Source organism: Amblyomma americanum, chromosome 1 (assembly GCF_052857255.1).
Source record: "Amblyomma americanum isolate KBUSLIRL-KWMA chromosome 1, ASM5285725v1, whole genome shotgun sequence".
Lineage (NCBI taxonomy): Eukaryota > Metazoa > Arthropoda > Arachnida > Ixodida > Ixodidae > Amblyomma > Amblyomma americanum.
Genome location: NC_135497.1, coordinates 181,704,127 through 181,723,842, shown reverse-complemented (window position 1 = coordinate 181,723,842; position 19,716 = coordinate 181,704,127). Strand labels below are relative to the sequence as shown.

General features: G+C 46.8%; 1 protein-coding gene across 1 annotated transcript; it reads left to right on the top strand.

The window, feature by feature from the left end:
• The first annotated feature begins 10,088 nt into the window (after window positions 1-10,088).
• Window positions 10,089-17,488, top strand: LOC144093981 (uncharacterized). The gene is made up of 5 exons (XM_077627784.1): window positions 10,089-10,159; window positions 11,097-11,237; window positions 11,690-11,857; window positions 13,263-13,361; window positions 17,001-17,488. The coding sequence occupies exons 1-5, from the start codon at window positions 10,091-10,093 to the stop codon at window positions 17,082-17,084; spliced, it is 561 nt and encodes a 186-aa protein (XP_077483910.1). The 5' UTR covers window positions 10,089-10,090; the 3' UTR covers window positions 17,085-17,488.
• Window positions 17,489-19,716: the final 2,228 nt, after the last annotated feature.

The following is a 19,716-nucleotide window of genomic DNA, read 5'->3' as shown; positions in this document are numbered from 1 at the left end:
CAAGGACTTGGCAAGTGTGGCCACAACTTCTTTTCGCCACCCCACATGCATCGCCACCTGAAAAAAAAAAACATGCTGTTAGTACAGATACTAATTTCATTTGCACAATGGCATGAATGATAGCAGCGACACGAAGTTTTACCCAACTGCAAAGTGAGCATTCAAAAGTGCAGCCACAGCAGCGTTGTAAGAAGAAAGAACACACGGCATGCACGGGATGGTAAACTCCGCCATGCATTGTAATGAATCGTTCGACTGAAATCACATCGAATGCACTGTAAGAAAATCCACTATGCATGACTGTGCCAGAGATTAGGCGCAACGACTTGAGCAGTGCCCCTACCCGACTGATATTGGAATTCTCAACACAGGTGTGGCTATTCGGCCTGTCAGTAAGCGGTAATAGCGTTCCATTAGCGTACCAACTTTTCAGTCCGTGTAATTACACATTTTCTGGTATTTGTGGGCCAGTGAGTACTGGCGGGAACAGAGTAGGCAAGAATGCGTGTTGCTTTCAGGGAACTGGCTTGCAACGCTCGTAGTATGAACAGCCCTATGCGAGCGGCAGGTGGGAGCGAATTTCAATTTTATCGCGCGTATCGCCGCAAACAAACACTGCAACGATCAGACGTGGATTCGTTTCGGTCACAGAGCTCACTGTTGTCTCCCGAATGTTCAGTTTGAGAACAGAGTACTCTGTCGTAAGCTGTGCATCTAAATTGTCACACTCGCCATGTCCAAGCAGGCAGCGCAAGCGTTAATTAGAAACTGTGCTCGACGAAAAACGAGACATTCGATTGATCTATGCGATCTTTAGTTTCAGCACATTTCGCTTGCGTTTTTCCAACATGCAACACTGTGCCATGTTTGCCCTACAGGCAACCGGCGACAAAAACTACGCGCGTGAACTGCGAGCATGGCACTCACCAATGCTGATCATTCGCTCCGTCGAAGCATGGTCACTTGCTCCCGGCTGGTTGTTGCAGGCGCTAATGGCATAGTACACACGAGGTTGAACACGAGGTGAACCCCCACGCGCCATTTCTAGGCTTGACAGGAATAAAACGGTCGGATGACACTGCTAAAAATCGCGCTGCTTCGTCGGCGTCGGCAGTAGGCGGCGCTCGATTAAAACAAACATGGCGGCACCCAGCTATCGGAACTAAAATCGTGTATAGAAGGTGCAATATGCAGAAATGTGGACACCATAATATTTTTGATCCTTTATAAGGTGCAAGCTGTGTGCATGTTTTACATGCATACAAATGGTAAAATTGTACTCATACTGACCCTAGGAATTGAATGGCACCACTTTTAAGCTACTGGTTTTGTAGAAAAAAGGGTACACAATTGTAACACTGACTTTGTATAAAGACCTTAGATGTGGTATGTATCCTTATCTCAGTCTTGGACGTGTTAGACAACTTGTGTTAGAATTTGAAATTGCCTCAAGAAGTATTATGATGCAACTTACTGATACAAAAGGCTCAAAAGCTCAACAGGTTTTCCCAAGTTTTTCGTTCCTGTCATTAATGGTTTCGTCGAGTTGTACACCCGCACTTCTAAAAACACGCAGAACACCAAGAAGGCCTATTGGCAAAATAAAAAAAACACACTGCATGGCTTCTCTGATAGTTCGGTATGTAGATGCATCATTTTCCACTTGCCAGTACTTAAAGCATATGGGACACATGTCCTACTGCTGCAACGGGTTAATATGAACGCCTCTATGTTTCACGGTATTACACTGGATTTGGTCTTGTCAAAATTCCAGATGGAATTCAGACTTCCAATTTTGCACCAGCAAGATGTGAACAGGTGCCTTTGTCCATTCATTTCTTTTTTGAGTGTGGCCTCTGTTGCCACAATATGTGGATCCAGTTTTTTCTCATAAAGCATTGCCAGACTTTTTGCTTATTACATCAGCAGATCACTAATATGTTGCTTTGCATGATACCACTTTTCGATGTTTCCCCTAGATTGCTCAGGATGGATTGCATGTTGTATCCCTGAAGCTTCTCACGAAAATTCCTTGAAGCATGTTATGAATGGCATTTCTGCCAACCAAACTATTTAAAATGCAGTTAGCATTCATGGTAGATCATGCAGATGCAAAATCATTGTTACTGTATCGTGAGGGAAATGCAGTTTTGATGCCACCTTCCTTTATCTTCGTTGTCACACCCATTTTTTCCTCTTGATTTCAACTTGGGTTAATGATATCCTAGTCGAAATCAAAAGGAAGAAATGGGCTTGGGCAATGAATGTAATGCAAAGGCAAGATAACTGCTGGTCCTTAAGGGTAACGGAGTGGATTCCAAGAAAAGGCAAGCATAGCAGGGGGCGGCAGAAGGTTAGGTGGGCGGATGAGATTAGCAAGTTTGCAGGCATAGGGTGGGTACTGCTAGCAAAGGACAGGGTTAATTGGAGAGACATGGGAGAGGTCTTTGCCCTGCAGTGGGTGTAGTCAGGCTGCTGCTGATGATGATGATGTATCAGCAGTGCCACTTTGCATCCTTTATTTTCTTATGCTTTTTCTGATCACAATATCCATTTCACAACTGGCTGTCAGCATTCTGCACTCATCTTGTCCATGTGTTTCTTAAATGGACAACATTTCAGAGATTAGAGCATGCCCGACAGCCTGCTTGGCATGGAGAGAGTTCATTGCCAGTTTGAAAACTGCTGGCGTCAGGCTTGTTTTTTTCCTTTTGTAGTATATCCAACGTCATAACCTTTTGCCTTTCAATTATATTGCTCTCATAATTTGGCATGGCAATTGTATTTGACACATTATAGCATCTATGAGCTTGGCTTACTGGTTCGATAATGCTACTGCATTAACAGAGCCTGCATTAATGTATGCCGCATTTATTGTTAACGTAACCTGCAATATTGCGCACGCAGGCCTACAGTTGCTTTTTGTTCTGGCCAGCAGTCTATGTTTTGTGAGATGAAAGAGAGACACACTTCGTTCATGCAAGAGAAAGTGTCTTGGTCACTGTCGCACTGCTTCATCAGAAGTTACAGAGGGCTATTATGAAACAAACCTAGTAAGTTTACTCAGTTTTCATTGTCTACCAAATATTCTTGCTTATTCATATGGCGATAGACTACAGCGTTTTTTGCACATATAGTACTTGAAAGGGAAATAGAAATTTCTAAACCTGCACAGTCTGTATAGACACACTGATCTGCGGCGTAAGCAATATACGATGGCACTGCAGTCGCCGACTGGCGGTAAATGCTACAGTTGCGACCCAAAGGAATACATGTAAACGAAAGTTTTCAAAGCAGCTTTCTGATTTCAGAGTGCGTCTATGACGTCGTCCCTTCTTTAAGAAAGGCCGATTGCATCCTAAACTAGATGCAGATGTTCAAAACTTAATTTCAAAAACGATGTATTTGCAAAACATTGCGATATGTGCGCATGGAAGTCCTCCCCTGTTGGGGGTACGGAGCAGAAATGCAAACGAGACTTTATTAGATATTTTGATCTTTCACAGAGTACCCATGGAGTCGGCTACTCATTTGCAGTTGGCGAATACTTTGAAGAAGAGCGTTCAAGTTCAACTTTATTGCCATTGATATAGAGGCCCCTCCGCTCTCATTCTGACCCTAGGGGTCCTCCACAAGAGAGGTAGCCTCGCAGGGGGACTTCTTTCGCAAAGCATCCCGTGCCAGACGGATTGCTTGAGAGAGCCCAGCTCCGGAGGAGAGCATCCCAGGTTTTTATTCCATCAATATGTCCGGGATACAAATGAGGTGATCCTGATTAGCTGTTATCCCACATTTGGTGCAGAACTTTGGAGGTTCCCCTCCCTCCCCATATATATAAGGGGGAAAGAACCGGTTGGTTTGTAATCTTCTCAGTCTCTGCACTCCTTAGGTGTGGGAGGCCAAAGAAGGCCCAGGTGTAAATTTGCTAATGGGATTCTGCTGGTTTCTAATGGCTTCATCTGGTCCCTGAAGGAAGCCTTGTGGTTTGCCGCTGGTTGAAATGGTCCCTGTCGGGCACCAACTGGTTTTTTGCTTGGATCTACTGGTGCCAGAAGGAATGCCTTCTGTTTTTGCGCTGGGGTCTACTTGTCCCAGAAGGAAGCCTTCTGGTTTTGTGCTGTCTACAGGTCCCAGAAGAACGCCTTCTGGTTTGCGCTGCTGGTTGAAATGGTCCCTGTAAGGAGCCTGTTCTGGTCCCTGCTGGGAGCTTCTGGTTCTGAAGTGGGATCTACTGGCTCCTACAGAGAGCTTTTTGTTGTTTGATTGACATTTTTCTGTTGTTTATGTTGTAATGGTGTTCCTCAATTAGCAAAATTTTCACCTAAATATCTTCGAATTTTTCTGCTACAAATTGCAAAAATAGTGCTGAAATTTAATGATAAAAATTGAGCTCATAATAAGTTTGTATTAACATGAGTGTATGTTTCTCATAAGTTATGTGTATTGCAGTGCTTTGTTGCTGGGCTTGGTTGTGTGTTCTCACTACAGGCAGGTCTGCGTGGTTCTGCAGGGTGACACATTTTAGTGTAGGTTGCTTCTATTTTCCTGAATTTTTCGACTGTGCTTATTATCATTAAGCAACTCTTTAATACATTTCGTAATTTGTCAGAAAGGTTAGAAATCTAAAGAAATATTACACGGATGCTTTACCCAAATAAATCTTCCTGCTATCAGCACGCAGTTACTGCATTATTCCAGCGGCTACTGGTCCCAGTAGCTAATGGTCCCAGCAGCTGCAGGGAATGGGCCAATAAACCATTTGAACTGGGACCATAATAAATCCCATTTGGAAATTTTCACCTGGGGGGCGTCACCAAGTATACTGCGTCATTTCGAAGCTATATGTTTAAAATGCCATAAATGCGTGTTGTGAAGCCGTACATACCCCCAAATAGCGCTCTATCCGCTGGGTGTTTATCTGAATCGCGCAAGCTTCTTGTGGAGTCCGACATGCTACCGCATGTACTACACTTGCTCGCAGAATCACGCCATCACGCAGTCGCCATAGTCGCTGAAACTAGACAGACTGGATAACTGATCTCCACTAGGTGGCTGGATGCCGCTTTCCGGAGCGAGCGGGAGTGAAACCACCGGAAGTGCGATGGTTTGCCCCAGAAGCCGTCTGCTGCAACGTTTATCTGTCAACGTTGGTCTGCTGTTCACTGCAAAAAGGGCAAAAAGCCACGTTTTTCGTCCTTTCGTTCGCAGTTTTTTGCATTGTTCTTGTGCAATATCTGCTGTTATATCAAAGGAATAGGTAATCTGGACGCTAGAAATGTGAGCATCATTTGGAGAACCCTGTAATTTCGAAGAAACCCAGGAAAACAGGCATGCAGGTTTCACCCTGCTGTGGTGGGGTCGCTAATGCTGCGGTCAGCACGGACTTATAACTATAATGTTATAATTCTATATAATAATTATAATTACGGAGAGTTAAAAACTGTTCATTTGGACGTTTTGAGGACAGTTCTACAACTTTCCTATTGGACTTTTTCTCCTATCTTCGTTGCTTGTGAAGTTGCCTAATTAATGTCGACTAATTATGTAATTAAGCCCCATACAAAAATAGTGAGTTGCTCCATACAATAGCCAGCAGCATGCATTTGGTCCCGTCGTCTTAGAGTGCCGCGGTATATTTTTAAACCCTGGCTAAAGTTAGCTGGGACACCTAAACAGAGAGCTTGTGAACAAGAAAGACGTTTCCACGTTGTAGTGGTACGCTCGTAGAATCATGATACAGGCCTTATCAGGCACCGAGTCTACATTTCTAAAAAAAGATTTCTAAAAAGTTTCTATTACGCTTTCAGCCTAAATTTCTGAAAAAAAAAAGGTGATTTGCCTTGTCTAGAACGGCCTATATGTAAATGCGAGGCGCTGTTTGTTAGCAAACATCGCTGAGCACGCATGAATAACGGGCACATTTCAAGCGCGAATGTTTTTGTACATAACTCTCTGTAATGGCGGCACGCGTGCAAGGTGATATGGTGCTTTGTTATCCTCGGAGAAGTGTGTGTGTGTGTGTGTGTGTGTGTGTGGGGGGGGGGGGGGGTGATATGATGACTTCATTCGAATTCCATTTCATCCCGATTCTTCTTGCACTTCGTCATGCCCTTGCTGTTACATGGAATCGGTCAGTCAGACGGGCGGATATGGTAGGAATCGCATAGAATCGGACGGAAGGAATTGTATATCATATATAGCGGCCTTACATTTATTACGTGCCTACCTTGCTAACAAACTGAGAGCAGAGGTACCTTTTAATCACTCCGAGAAGACAGTGTGCGGAATAGCGGCACCTCATTGCTCTCGATTTCCACCTGTACACACGATTTGAAATCTATAATATTTAAAGTATGACGTTCTTAATAACATTTATGAGCTTGAAAAAGCTCAAAAGGGTGCTGCTTTATTAGTTAAAAGTCAAGCGACAGCGACTAGGAAGCTTATTTATTTTCTGCGCGAGCAGCATGATAATCGCTGGGTCTTGCTTAGTGTAGTGCTAAAGTCAAGGAATTGCAGTTGCAGTTTTGTCACTCATCCATTGTACCAAAGCAATTGTCGATGTCATTCATTTCAAATTATCTCTAGTGCGCATGATGACCATCTACCGCTTCGCTTGAACACCGGGAGTTTTCAAATGCTAGGCAGCGATTTCTTCCTTGTCTTTCGTTTATTCGAGAAACAGGACTAATCTATTCGACCGAAAGTAATTTTGGTCTGTTCACTTCCCGGTCGCCGCGTGCGAAGGCGATTCAGCTGTCTTTTTGCTGCGTTTGTGTCTTGGCTGCGGTTCTTGTTTTTGTGCGCTGTTTTCTGCCACGAAGGCGTTGTTGTGTAGCCCAGTAGTTCATGGTGCCCCTACCTCACACCTGAAGCACCCGTCATACTTTCGCCAGGCGCACGCGTCGTTCCTGCTCGACTCAACCGCCGTCGTCACTTTGGCGCTACGCTCCTCCATTTCTATCATCTCCCTTCTATATACACATGTCAGTGATATTGGCCTCTTTGTTGTTGTTTGGCGCCAGTAGAATGGCCCCTGATATTACCTCTGCTTCTTGCTGCCGCGTACCACCGCTTTTTGTTCTGATCACTGCGTGTTTCAAACTGCGCGTTTCTCTGCGCCGTGCGAGCAAAGTAAAAACAATGCAAGGACTCGCACAAGGAAAAACAAACATGACCGCTGACTAAAAACTTCGGTAGTAAGCTAGTTCGTGTTTGTTCTCTTCATTGTCCGTGTTTTTTCGGCTTTTTTTTTCGCTTGACGCTTAGTGCGGCGCTATCTAATAACAAACACGCAGAAAACTACAAGTAACCGATGCGAAGAGTTTTTTTTTTTTATGCAAAAACGCATAGTGGAATCATAGTGGAGCGTGGCGAACAGCTTTGAAAGAAATGTGGAACGCCCACCGAATTGCCAGTGGTTTAGGTAAGTGGTCGCGACTGACGAAGGGGAAAAAGCAGAAAATTGTGACACTATATAATATCAATGATGGGGAAAAACTCTCTTTTTCTGCGCCCAAAGATGCATTAGAAGACACGTAAACCATGATGAAATATAACAAGCACTTTTAAATGAAATGTACAACTCCCACTGAACCGCAAATGGTTTTGGTAAGCAGAAATACCAACTAGCTACACCACAAGCAGCCTTCTGTAGATGTCCGAGTGGTTGGAGGCATTAACTGGCATCTATGGGGAGTGCATGGGTTCGAATCCCACTCAAAACTGTACCTTTCCTCGTGTGTTTTGTTTTCTCGAGTTCTCTTATGGCGCGTGGACGGACGGACATAGGGAGGGACAAATATTTGCGGGGAAAGAGAGGTGAAAATGCAGCCGTTAATAATAATAATAATTGGTTTTTGGTGGAAAGGAAATGGCGCAGTATCTGTCTCATATATCGTTGGACACCTGAACCGCGCCGTAATGGAAGGGATAAAGGAGGGAGTGAAAGAAGAGAGGAACAAATAGGTCCGTAGTGGAGGGCTCCGGAATAATTTCGACCACCTGGGGATCTTTAACGTGCACTGACATCGCACAGCACACGGGCGCCTTAGCGTTTTTCCTCCATAAAAACGCAGCCGCCGCGGTCGGGTTCGAACCCGGGAACTCCGGATCAGTAGTCGAGCGCCCTAACCACTGAGCCACCGCGGCGGGGCGCAGCCGTTAAATGCATTCCTGCATTCACATCGCTCCACCACGCGCAGCAGAGAATGCAGCATCAGAAGTTGGCGTGCTCTTTCCTTCGATATTTTAAAACTCGCGCACTCTTCGTGTGACGCGCGTGCGAAACGGCTATTCAGCACATACCTTCAGTCTTGGTATGAACATCACGCAACAACTAGAGCCAAAGTGAATAGAAAATAACGAGCAGACGAAGCGCGACCTCACATGTTCAGCAGCCGGCCCGGCCAATCAAGTGCGCCTCAGCTGTCTCGCGAGACACATAAGGAGAAAGCAAACGACAAAGTGATTACGACATCAGTGACGTTTAGCAGCACTTTCTGGCGGACTAATTGGTGCATCCCTGGAAACACGCAAAAACTGCGCTAGAAACGAAAACCACACACACACATAGCGGAGACTTGCAACTCTTCACTTCTCGTCTTCTCGCGGAGTTTTTCGCGTTTCAGTGGGTGGGCCGGTTGGTAAGATCTTTCCATTGCGGGCTTCCTGGAATTTGGCGCTAGTGCGGTGGAAGCGGCAGAGGAACGGATTGCAACAGCCCAGAGAGGAGGCGTTTCGGCAGCTCCCTCGCCCGATGGAAGGGCATTATAAAGGGAAAAGGAAAGGTGCAAATAAGCCTGGATATACAAGCGAAAAGCCAGTCGTACAACGTGGTTGTTGTAACGGCGAGTCTTGGGATTTTCCTCTTCTGACTCTCTTGTTTCCTCTTCCTCACTCGCTTGGCTGCTGCTGGCTGAAGATGCGGCCAAGACACGCTTTTCGGCTTCTTTCCGACGTCGTTTAGCAAGGCGTATTTCCCGTTGTTCAGGCGTTTAGGCTGCACGCTTAGCTTTGGCTCTATCATTTTTTCGCTGTTGTGCAGCCAGCTCCCAAGCGAGTACTTCTGGATCGGACGAATTTAGTTTCCCAGCTTTTGTGCGTAGTCTAGCAGCAGCCGCACTCTCCTTCCCTTCCATGTCGAGTGCACACGCCTATTCCCTGGCAAGCGCATTATATAGCCTCCTTGCGCATGCACATGACGCACATGTGCAGTAGCGCGGGCTGCGCCGAAAGGTCAGGCGACGGAGTCGGCGACGGCAGCTGCGAGGAGCGACCACCATTCCATTCCATTCCAAAAACCTTTATTTCCACCAGAGAAGAGGCTCCCCTACTCCCCATCTCTGGCACGCAGGCCTAGGGGTGGGGGCCGGGAGCCTCGCATCTAAAGGCAGGCATAGAGTTCTTGGTCTCTTGCGGCCTCCAGTGCCAGGTGAATGACTTTTTTCTGCACGGCGGGGTCCGCGCTTTGCAGAAGGGTTTCCCAGCTGCGCGGCGCGTGACGTCACTCGTTTTCGCGCATGCGCATAACTCACCAGTTCGGCTCACGCGAAGCTCGGCTCTGACCCGCGTAGTGAATGAAGCTTTTCGCTTCAAAAGAGTCGGCGGCGGCCACCTGCGCCGTGCGTGACGTCACTAGTGCTCCGACATACGCCGGCTCGCCCTTCGCGCGGTGTTGACTAGCGTAGTAAAGCTTTTCGCTTCAAAAGTGCTAACGGTAAAAAAATCCCGCGTACGCGGATGCCTGGGAAAATGGAGGAAAACAACTTGGTTGGCTAGAATGCCGGCAAAATGGACGACCAATTGCTGAGGGCTTGCATAGGAACGAAAACGGAAAGCTGTCCTTGTATTTACAGAGTTCAGCAACGCTGGCAGATACTGATCTGAAGTGATAGCGCGCTTCGATGGCTCGAAGTAACAGCAGCGTACAAAAGTGCGGAAGCGCTGCATGCGTTTAAAGTGTAGCGCAATAATTGTCAAACAAACACTAGTTCAGCATTTGATATTTTGACTTTCCCAAACATCCACCGCAGCCAAGCTATTGCTCGACTGCTGCGGCAACCCACGAAGGCAAAGAGGAAGAAGATCAATGGCCAGGCACAGGTCTACCGCCGTCGTGGGTGCGCGGAGAAGGGCTTCCTCCGTCCGCCGTACAAAAGTAGGTCTTGCGCTACCGACACGCCGCTGCTGTATGCACGCCGAACAGAGCGTCGCTTGGCAATGGTCGCGGGGGGGATGTTTAACGGGGCGCCGCTATCTTTTCCCAAGTGCTGATTAATCTGATTAAATGGATTCCCTGAAACATTGCAATCGAAGCATGTAAACGAAAGTTATTCCACATAGAAAATTCGAATAAAAAAGATCAGATTCAAACGCGTTTCACTCGCCAATTTCACTCACTCATTGCTGAAAATGGGCGCTGCCAATCAGAACCGCGCCTTGCACACACGCAGCGGAATCTTACACGAAACTGTTGCTTTGCCGGCCCAACCCACAGCCGCGCATTTTGACGGTGTATTCCGGAAGCTCCCCGATGTTTCGATGTTTTGTTGCTAGGTAGGGCCATCGTTACGACCCATGTTATGCCGTTTTGTTATTGAGTAACTCCCAAAGAAAGCGATATTTTATGCCAGCGCCAAAATTTTAAATCGCCTAATTTCTGCCGTGTATATTGCATGCTTGATTAAGGAAGGCATGGGTAGGTTGCGATTGTAATTGTCGCTGCTACGACTAATGTATTTTAGCTAAGTGTAGCAGTAGTTAGAACCTCACTAGCACTTACTGTTACCCGCCGGGGTGGCTCAGCGGTTAGGACTCTTAACTGCTGAGCTCGATGACATGGATCGATCCCGGCCAAGGCTGCCGCGCTTCGATGGAGCCGAAACGCAAGGCGCCCGTGTACTGTGCGATGTCAATGCACGTTGATGAAACCCCAGGTGGTCGAAATTAATCCTGAGCACCCCACTACGGCGTCCCTCATAGCCCATGTGCCGATACCACACCACACCATACCACTTACTGTATACCGCATGGATAATCCATCTTCCTGTAATAAAAGCATTCGAGTGTGTATGTTTCCCTCCGTTTTCGTCTAGCCCCAGCAACCGAAGAAAGATGAAGGGCCCCCGATCATTCCACCTGATGTTGTCCTCTGGGCTGCGGCACAGTCGGACTACATTGGCTTCAACCCTTGGTTTGCCACCGGCGTTGTAGGTATGATCCATGTGGCTGAAACGGTGAGTGTTTCGGTAGAATTTCTTTAGCGGCTAATATCGAACTTGACGTCTAGTCTTCTATAGATGACCTCTTCGCCTGATGCCGCAATAATCGCAAGCTTGCTGCGAAGACTGGCAGAAATACATTTTTGGTAGGCTGCGGCTACCGGGCTTCGTTCTTGTACTGTTCAAAACTAGATATTAAACCCTTCGCTCACTTGGTCGAACCGCATGGATGGATTTACAAATAGGGGAAGTATTAAGGAACGTGCTTCATCAAAAACAATAAAGAAAGAAATTTTATGCGAATAAACCACAATGTTTTTTTTTATGTATATAGATCCGTGTTTGGCGCCGCTGAGCATGACTCTTTAATTACCGCAAACAGTGAACAATGCATCTCTAAGCCGCTCGGAGCACGAAGCACTTCCTTCCGCCTTCGCTTTCTAAGCACCGCTGCCTTGCCACTGCAGGTGTTGGGTTTCACCGCCCTGGCACTGCTGATGTTCTCGCCCACGCTGGGCCTGGCCCATCGGACGCTGCTGGTGACGTCCTTCTGCATGAGCTACACGTCGCTACTGATGCTGTTGGGCTCCATGTCTTCGCCCTTTACGGACACCTACATGCCGTTGTCGCTTTACGTAAGTACTGCCACTGGAGAGCCTATAGCAAATGTTCTAGAGGAAATGCTCATCGCCGCAGGCGCGCAACGCGCTGGGCGACATATCTGAGCTGCACGTGACCGTCAGGAGTCATGCATGGCCGAACAGATCCCGCGCAAAAGCCTCGAGCATACTATGGTGGCGTGTCGGATCTTTCATTCTGAGCGGTTTAGCGGGTTTAGCCATTTAGCTGTTTAGCCGAAACTTGTAAGCCAACGAAGTCTCTCGTATTGAGACAAAGCACAGCGCAGCATGTCACGGAAAGAATGGCAGGTGGAGCCTTAGTTATGCACAAAGGGAACAAACGTGAGCTTACATCTTTGGTGCGCCAGTCGGAGGGAAAAAAAAAATGGACTTGGGTGGGATGCGAAGAGCAGTTAACGGATTACCTTGAAGTAGACAGAGAGGAAGGTTGGAAGGCGAGATCAAGAGGCGATTAGGGTCAAGTTCCTCGGTAATTCAAGAGCCTGTGTATGAAGTTTGTTCTGATCTGTTGTGTATAGAACAAGAACGATCTGGGACGTAAGCAGGATGCTGAGGCGCTGCTGTCAACGGTTGGCGGTAACAGCTGGGTTTTCGTCCCATAGGTATGCATGTAAACGCCACAATATGTGCATGAGGGAGATACTCCTTGGTGGGGTTACTCGGCAGGAACGCTGCGCATAGAAACTGATGTAAACAAAGCATTGCCAAATTATTTCATAATTTCGCAAAACACCTGCGAAGGCGGCCTTTCGTCAACCGCTGGCGAGTAGCTTTAAGAAGAGCATGAAAAAGCACGCAACGTCCTTTCGCAGTTGATATCCTTTTACAACGTGACAATAAGTGCGTGTTGTGATGGCGGAAATACCCCCAACAGGCGCTCTATCAGCTGGGTGTTTCTCTGTATCGCACTTGAGCTTTTGGTGCACATGGAGTCTGGCATGCTGCCGCGTGCGCTACATTTGCTTACCAATACACTCGTACTTTGAAACTAGATCGTACAGCTCCACACCAAAAGCAGCTTTCAAAGGCATGATAAGTGAACGAAAGCGAATCGCGCAGTGACGGCGCAGAAGACACCCCCGGGCGCCTTCGGCATCCACGAGCGCCCCTTAAGTTTGTTTGCAAACATGGTGTTGCCATTGTGCTACTCTAGCTATAAAAAGCGAGGAATTTGAATTCACTGGAACGCGTAAATTTTTCGCATGGTCATCCCGTGTGTTTCATCGCCCAATCTCTTACGGCATGTATGTCTGCGCGTGCAACTGGCGAATGACCTCGAGAACTGTGAAAGTTCTTGCGTTGGGGATCATGGCGCAGCGCTGTCACCGAGTGAAGTCCTGCAGAGAGGACTGAATGTTGTTTGATTGCTCGTTCTCCTCTCCCGCGGGTGCTTGCGCAGTTCTTCCTGTTCCACCTGGTCGCCATCATCTTCTACTCAGGCACGGCCCTTTACACCTTCTGGAGGTCCGGCGAAGACACTTTCAGCAAGCTTGCTGCGGTTTGTGCTGTCGCCAAAACGTCCTGTTCATTCTGGTGCCGTCTTGTTTTAATTTGATTATGGGCACTAGATTAGGCGCATGGGCCTGTTTTGTTCAACGCTGCCTTCAGAGCCCGGTGACTCGTTTTTGGCAGCCTAAGGGACGAACCGAAGAAGTAGGCGAGTTGGGATCCATTCATGTTCTTCGAGCGCACAAAGATGAGAACAAGAGAAAGTGAGGACGACACAAGTCTTTCAATTGAAGATTTATCAAAAAACATGAATTATAGCAGTGCAAAACAAATCAAGCCGACAAGCAGACAGGCTAGTCGAGGGCATGCATGCATGGGTGAAAGCGATTGCGAATGATCAAGAAAATCCAGTTCACGTTTTGTTCACGCGATTGAGGTGCGACTAACACACTGATCAACGTGTTTTTTACAGTCCGAAAAGCCTCCGCTTTTTCGCCGGTGCTTTCTTCAGTGTGCCTTGTGGGGACGTGGAGGTGTTAGCAAAATCAGGAGCGCGACCACGCAAGCGACACCGACTTGGTAAATGCGAATTTGGCGTGCTTTTACTATTTGAAATGGTCTTTAAAATAGACATTGACGCATCGTCTCGTATGATTACTACACATTCTGCAACTGGACAGAGGAAGTTAAACATACCCCTATGCAGCTCTGAGTGAAACGGATGGAGTTTTTGCGCCATAAGTTCCCGCGCCGGTCTCATCTTTTCTTTGAAATGCTGTACGGACGTTGGCACCTAGTTTTTTTTTTTTAATATGACGATCGACAAATCGACCCAGTACTTATAACGAGCTTTCAGAGAGAGAAGTCGCGGCCTGAGTTTTCCATTTCTCAAACCTGCAAGAATTAATTAGTCTTTAACTCATCCTATCTGATAACAAAGTTGGTTCGATGTTCACCCTGCAAAACCTTTAAGTTCAGCGCACTCTAACGTTGTTAAAGACAATTCTTCCAGGCTGCCGCGGTGGCTCAGTGGTTATGGCACTCGGCTGCTGACCCGAAAGACGCGGGTTCGGTCCCGGCCGCCGCGGTAGAATTTCGACGGAGGCGAAATTCTAGAGGCCCGTGTACAATGCGATGTCTGTGCACGTTAAAGAACCCCAGGTGGTCGAAATTTCCGGAGCCCTTCACGCGACGTCCCTCATAGCCTGAGTCGCTTTGGGACGTTAAACCCCCATAAAACGAACCAAACCAATTCTCCCAGGCCATTCTTGCCTTTGACTACGTGAAAATTGTGTGTGCTCTGTGTGTTTACCGCTTTTCACGCGCAGGTTGAAAGACAGAAGTCTGCTGGATTTTCTGTTGCTTTATTTCTCTGTGCCACTATACTTCCTTCAGAAAATGGAAACAAATGGTCATGTAAAAACACCGAAAACTCCGGTTTCACATTTGATAAGCGTAAAAACACGGTCTTTATTGTGCACTTGCACGCAGTATCCCATTGTCTTAGTACTACAATGTCCACTGAATGAAATTGTCTAGGTTGTTTGTTCAGAAGGGTTAACTCTTACAATCAGTGATTTTCCATCATGTCTTCTGCACCTCTGGCGGCTGACACTATATAGATGACTTCGCTTTGAGAAATGCGTTGGGAAATGTGTTCTCTGCAACTGCAAAGATTTTATGTTCTTCTGCGAGCAGAAACGAAAACTGTTGACATAGGTACCGTATGTATCGTGCGTAATATGTAGGCCGGTGCAGGGTTAAGAAGATTGATTGTAAATATGGGGTAGACATAGTCGTTTCTTTAAAAAAAAGAGAGAGAAAAGATTACTAATATCTGTGCGGCTATTCAAGTAGCCGAAAGAGGCGCGAGCCGATGGGGCAAAAATTGTGAATTTAAGCAAGCATGACTTTCTTCTCACCCAGTGCCATATGGCGGTAGTTTATCAGCTTCTGACCTGTGGTGAAACCTATTATGGCGAAACAGGACGCTGCGTCAATTTCTGCTTGAAAGAAAGCTTCAGTTTTTTAAAGGTGCGCTGGAACTCTCATTTATCAAGTCGTTACCCCTCGGGTGGTTGTGCACCTGATTTTGCCAATACTTCTGTTCTCGTGAGGTACATTGATCAATGCCGCACCCGCGAAATAGAGGAAGCTTTCCGATTGTAAAGCACGTTAACCGCTGTGTTGGCCAGGCCTACAACGCAATAACGAAAGACGAGCTGTAGTAGTGTTGCTAGCTGGGATAGTTCGTGCCAATTCATATTGTAAAAAAAAAAAAAACTCTCACACAGGGCGAAAAAACATGGCGGACTGTGAAGGAAAACACACATGAGCGCTGTCTTAATGATACTTAGTTAGACTAATTATTCTTGTTCACTGTTCCTCATTCTTTCCACCAAAATCATTCTTTATCTGGATTTCCTTAACCATTTGTATCGTTCTCACCCTCAAACGCAGAATGTTTCACGGTTTTTCCTGTTCTTGTCTCTCTCTTCGTCTTTTTACGCTGGAAAAATGCTGGGAATTCAGAGCCAGGGGTTGGGTGCCAGACTCACAAGAGCTGTTCGATATTGGGTAATACCGGTTTGCAACTGACCGGCGTCCTTCCGGTGGTCATTTGCGGCAGCGAACTCTAGCCCGTGCATCCACCGTCACGAGTCCAGCTTGCGGACAAACAGATCAGTGAATCTGGCTTTAGCGGATCACATGGCGTAAAGCGTCGCGTATCCAAACGCCAATTTTCCCTTGCTATGGTTTGTCGTTTAATTGCCTACGCCTGGGGGTCAGATCCGAATGTTTGCCCGTGGGTGAAACGGACTTGTAAACGCCTTTCTCTTATGATAACTCTTCTGCCATCAGTGGAATTTTATTTTTAATGACACTGCGTAGGATATATCTTGATGTAATATGAGAAGCGAAAGTTTGCGAGGGACTGAGGGAAGTGCAAAAATGGACCAAGAAGGGTCTCTTGAACTATATCATAGTTCGAATTCAACTGTGCCTTAGCTCAAAAAACGACCCTCAGGAGTCAGGCTGGACATTATTACCGTTGTTGTCACCTAATTTTTGTACTTATCATTCCTTGCTCCTATGGTCGAGGCGCTGGACAATCACTGTCGCGTTATGGTGGGAGAACAAACAATTTTATTGCCTGCTAGCTGCAAGTGTATCTTCCTTTTAAATAAAAGATGTGTCCCCTGAGTGCCCGAGTAAAATTTTAGAACTTATAATTTTGAATTTATTTCGTGTTCACAGCAGGCCTTGTCTTTATACTGTATCTATTTCGTATCCATATCAGGCCTTGTCTTTGTATTGTAGACGAAACCAGAGACAGATTTAAGAGGAAACGAAAAAAACAATCGCACAAAATATTCTAATCATTTTAACAGACCCAACACGTCCATCAAGATGGTGCAGAGACATGTAACTTTTCGAGCATCGAAAATCGCTTGCATCTTGTCCGACGGCAACGCTGCCTTAGATGCGCCCTGTTTCGATAGTGTCTTTGCAAGGCCTACTTGCCAGAGTCCAGACTTCTCTGTCTGGAAAACAAAGGGAAATTTGCCCCCCCCCCCCCCCCCCAAAAAAAAAAAAAAGTTTCGGAAGCTGGGAAGGAGTTCTCACGACGCGTGTGTAAGCCATTGGACGATGGCACACTGACAAACGGTATCTCTCTTTTTCGCAGGTCGCTGGCGCGTTCGCCGGATACAGCCATTACCTGCACGCGCAGCGCTGCTTCGTCAGGGTTTTCAACCAGCCAGAAGACTGACCCTCTTCTTCGAACTCAAGTCTCCGCAATGCCTGGCCAGCGAGGACGCTTAGCGCGTGTTCGCTGTCAATTCATAGAATAGCGTTAGATTCGTGTGAATTTTCGAGGTTTCATTTTCACTAACACATCGCCGAATGTGAGAATTTTCGTTAGCTCTGTCAAGCTCTCCTCGAGTGGGGGCGCACTCGTGGCTTCAGTGTTCTGTCAGCCTTTCAGGCTCAAAATACTCTATTTTGTGCGTTGTTCCTCGTTCTCAGTTGTGCGAGTTAAACTCGGTACTGCGACGTTACAAGTGATTATGGGCTATATTGCATGTGTTCTCGCCGAGTATTTGACCACTTGCAATGCTATTCTGCGCACGACTTATATTTATATTTTACGTGTTCAATTTTCCGCGATTTCATTCCGTGCCGAATTTTCGCGAGATGGCCGGAGCGAGACTGCTGATAGCGGTCAGCGGTCAATGCGTCGGTCAAATCCGTGGAACAACTCATTCCTTGCTTTCGTTATTATTTTAGACTTATTAATGACAGAAACAGCGTTGTCATAATGAAAGAATGTGATGATTTTATTTATTGTACTTAGACTGACGTGAAAGTAAGCGCAGCCGTTTGCATATCCAGCTTATCTTGCGAAAATTAAGCCGTCCGCAGTACTTTGCCCGGCTGTTAGTGCAGCGCGGGTCAGATACTGAATGGACCGGCCGCTTTGGCTCAGCCACATATGTGCTGTTCGGCTGCAGAACACGGGTTCCGTACCCGCCGCCGTGGTGGCATTTCATCGAAGCGAAACGCACAACCCTTGTTATACTGCTTGAGATCACACCAGATCGTCGAAGGCAATTCCGAGCCTCCACTACAATGCATAGCCCACAACGTTGCTTAGGCGCGTGAAATCCCATTAACCCATGAAATCTCAAACGTTGAATGCGGGCTTAAGAACAAGCTTGTCGCTATGGGAAGAACATGCAAATGGGTTAGCTCGGTGTACGATACTTTGCTAATGAGCCACGGGCAGGTTTTGATAGATCCCGACAGGGTCTGAAGTTGAGCAAAAAAAAAAAAACCTCGGATGTACAGTTCAAGTTGTGTTCTTATACGGTAATAGGGTGCCCACCTGCCACCCCGTAACGTGGGCCAAGTGCGCGCACAAAAAAGAAGTGGCGTGCCGTTGCGGGTATAAAATTGTATTATTTATCAAAAACATTTCTTACTTCAGATTAAAGTAATTATTTACTGCTGAAAAGCTTCGCAATATTTATTTGTCCATGCTTAGTGCCGCCGGCACGCGTCTTTACGCGAGATGCGACCAGATTTACCTCGAATGATCGCAGCCAGGCGGAACTGATTTTGTGTTGTTCCAGGCGTTGTGGTTAGTTTGCGCGCCTTATCTCGAAAGTTTGTTGTCAGCTTTAAACTGAGCACGGCCGAGAGCGGCGGGCATTATGTTTGCTATCGCCACCGCCGAGTCATTCAGTCCCTAGCGGGGGGAGGTCAGACCGATAAGCAGTTTCTTTGGAAGTGTTCTGTTTTCTCTTTCTTTACTGCTGAACTGCCGTTACCACTACTTGACAATATTTTAAACCGTTAGGTACTCAGAACGTACAATAAACAAGCTGTAGAGCGTCAAAGCTAAATAAAATCGCGTATTTTGTGTAAAAACTTTTCTGTGCTCTTAACTTGATCTCGCCACTTGAAATCTTAGCTGTCAGAGCGCGCGTTCGCGACATCCCGCGCTTTGCAGCGCTGCCCTAGCGTTGTTAATGCGGGCGCAGGATCGTGCCTGCCCTTGTCGCAGTTGTTCGTTCCTCTGCGTTTTCTCGCGCTTCCGTCCGGGTGTGCAAAAGGTGTTCGGAACACTGCTGAAGAAAATTTCCGCCATCTGCGGTTTCTTTTGACGCCTTACAACTTTTTTTCATGAAACGTCTCGGGTATCTCCAACAGTTTAAGATATTTCAATATTATCCAACAAAGGCTGGTAAAAAATCAAAACTCGGTTCACGTGACCACGAACAATACCGCGTCATTTGAATTCCACCTACATGTGCCATGTATTGACACTTGGGTCTCGTGAATTTCCAATTCCTCAACAAGCATCTACACTTCGGCGCATACGCGAGTTTCGCGCTCTGCCTCATCCCTGACAATTGGCGCCCTCAGAACAGCATCCGCCGCGGCCAAGAATAGAAACGTTGATCTCATGCTCGGCAATAATCGCGAGAGCGCTTTGACCCCCTGAGCTTCTTTGCAGTGAGCGCGTGGACACAGATGTCAGCAAGGCCATCGAGCGTTGAAGAGACAGGTGCACCTGTAGCGATACTTGTTTGGCCGAGCGAAGTCGATGCTACTTTCAGGCGAGCACTTATTCGGAGCTATAGAATAAAAAGCCGCTGCATCCAGCTGTTCCCACTTGATGATAATAATAATTGGTTTTTGGGGAAAGGAAATGGCACAGTATCTGTCTCATATATCTTTGGACACCTGAACCGCGCCATAAGGGAAGGGATAAAGGAGGGAGGGAAAGAAGAAAGGAAGAATAGGTGCCGTAGTGGAGGGCTCCGGAATAATTTCGACCACCTGGGGATCTTTAACGCAAGTTCTCTTTTCGGAGTGGACAAAAAAAAAAGAACACG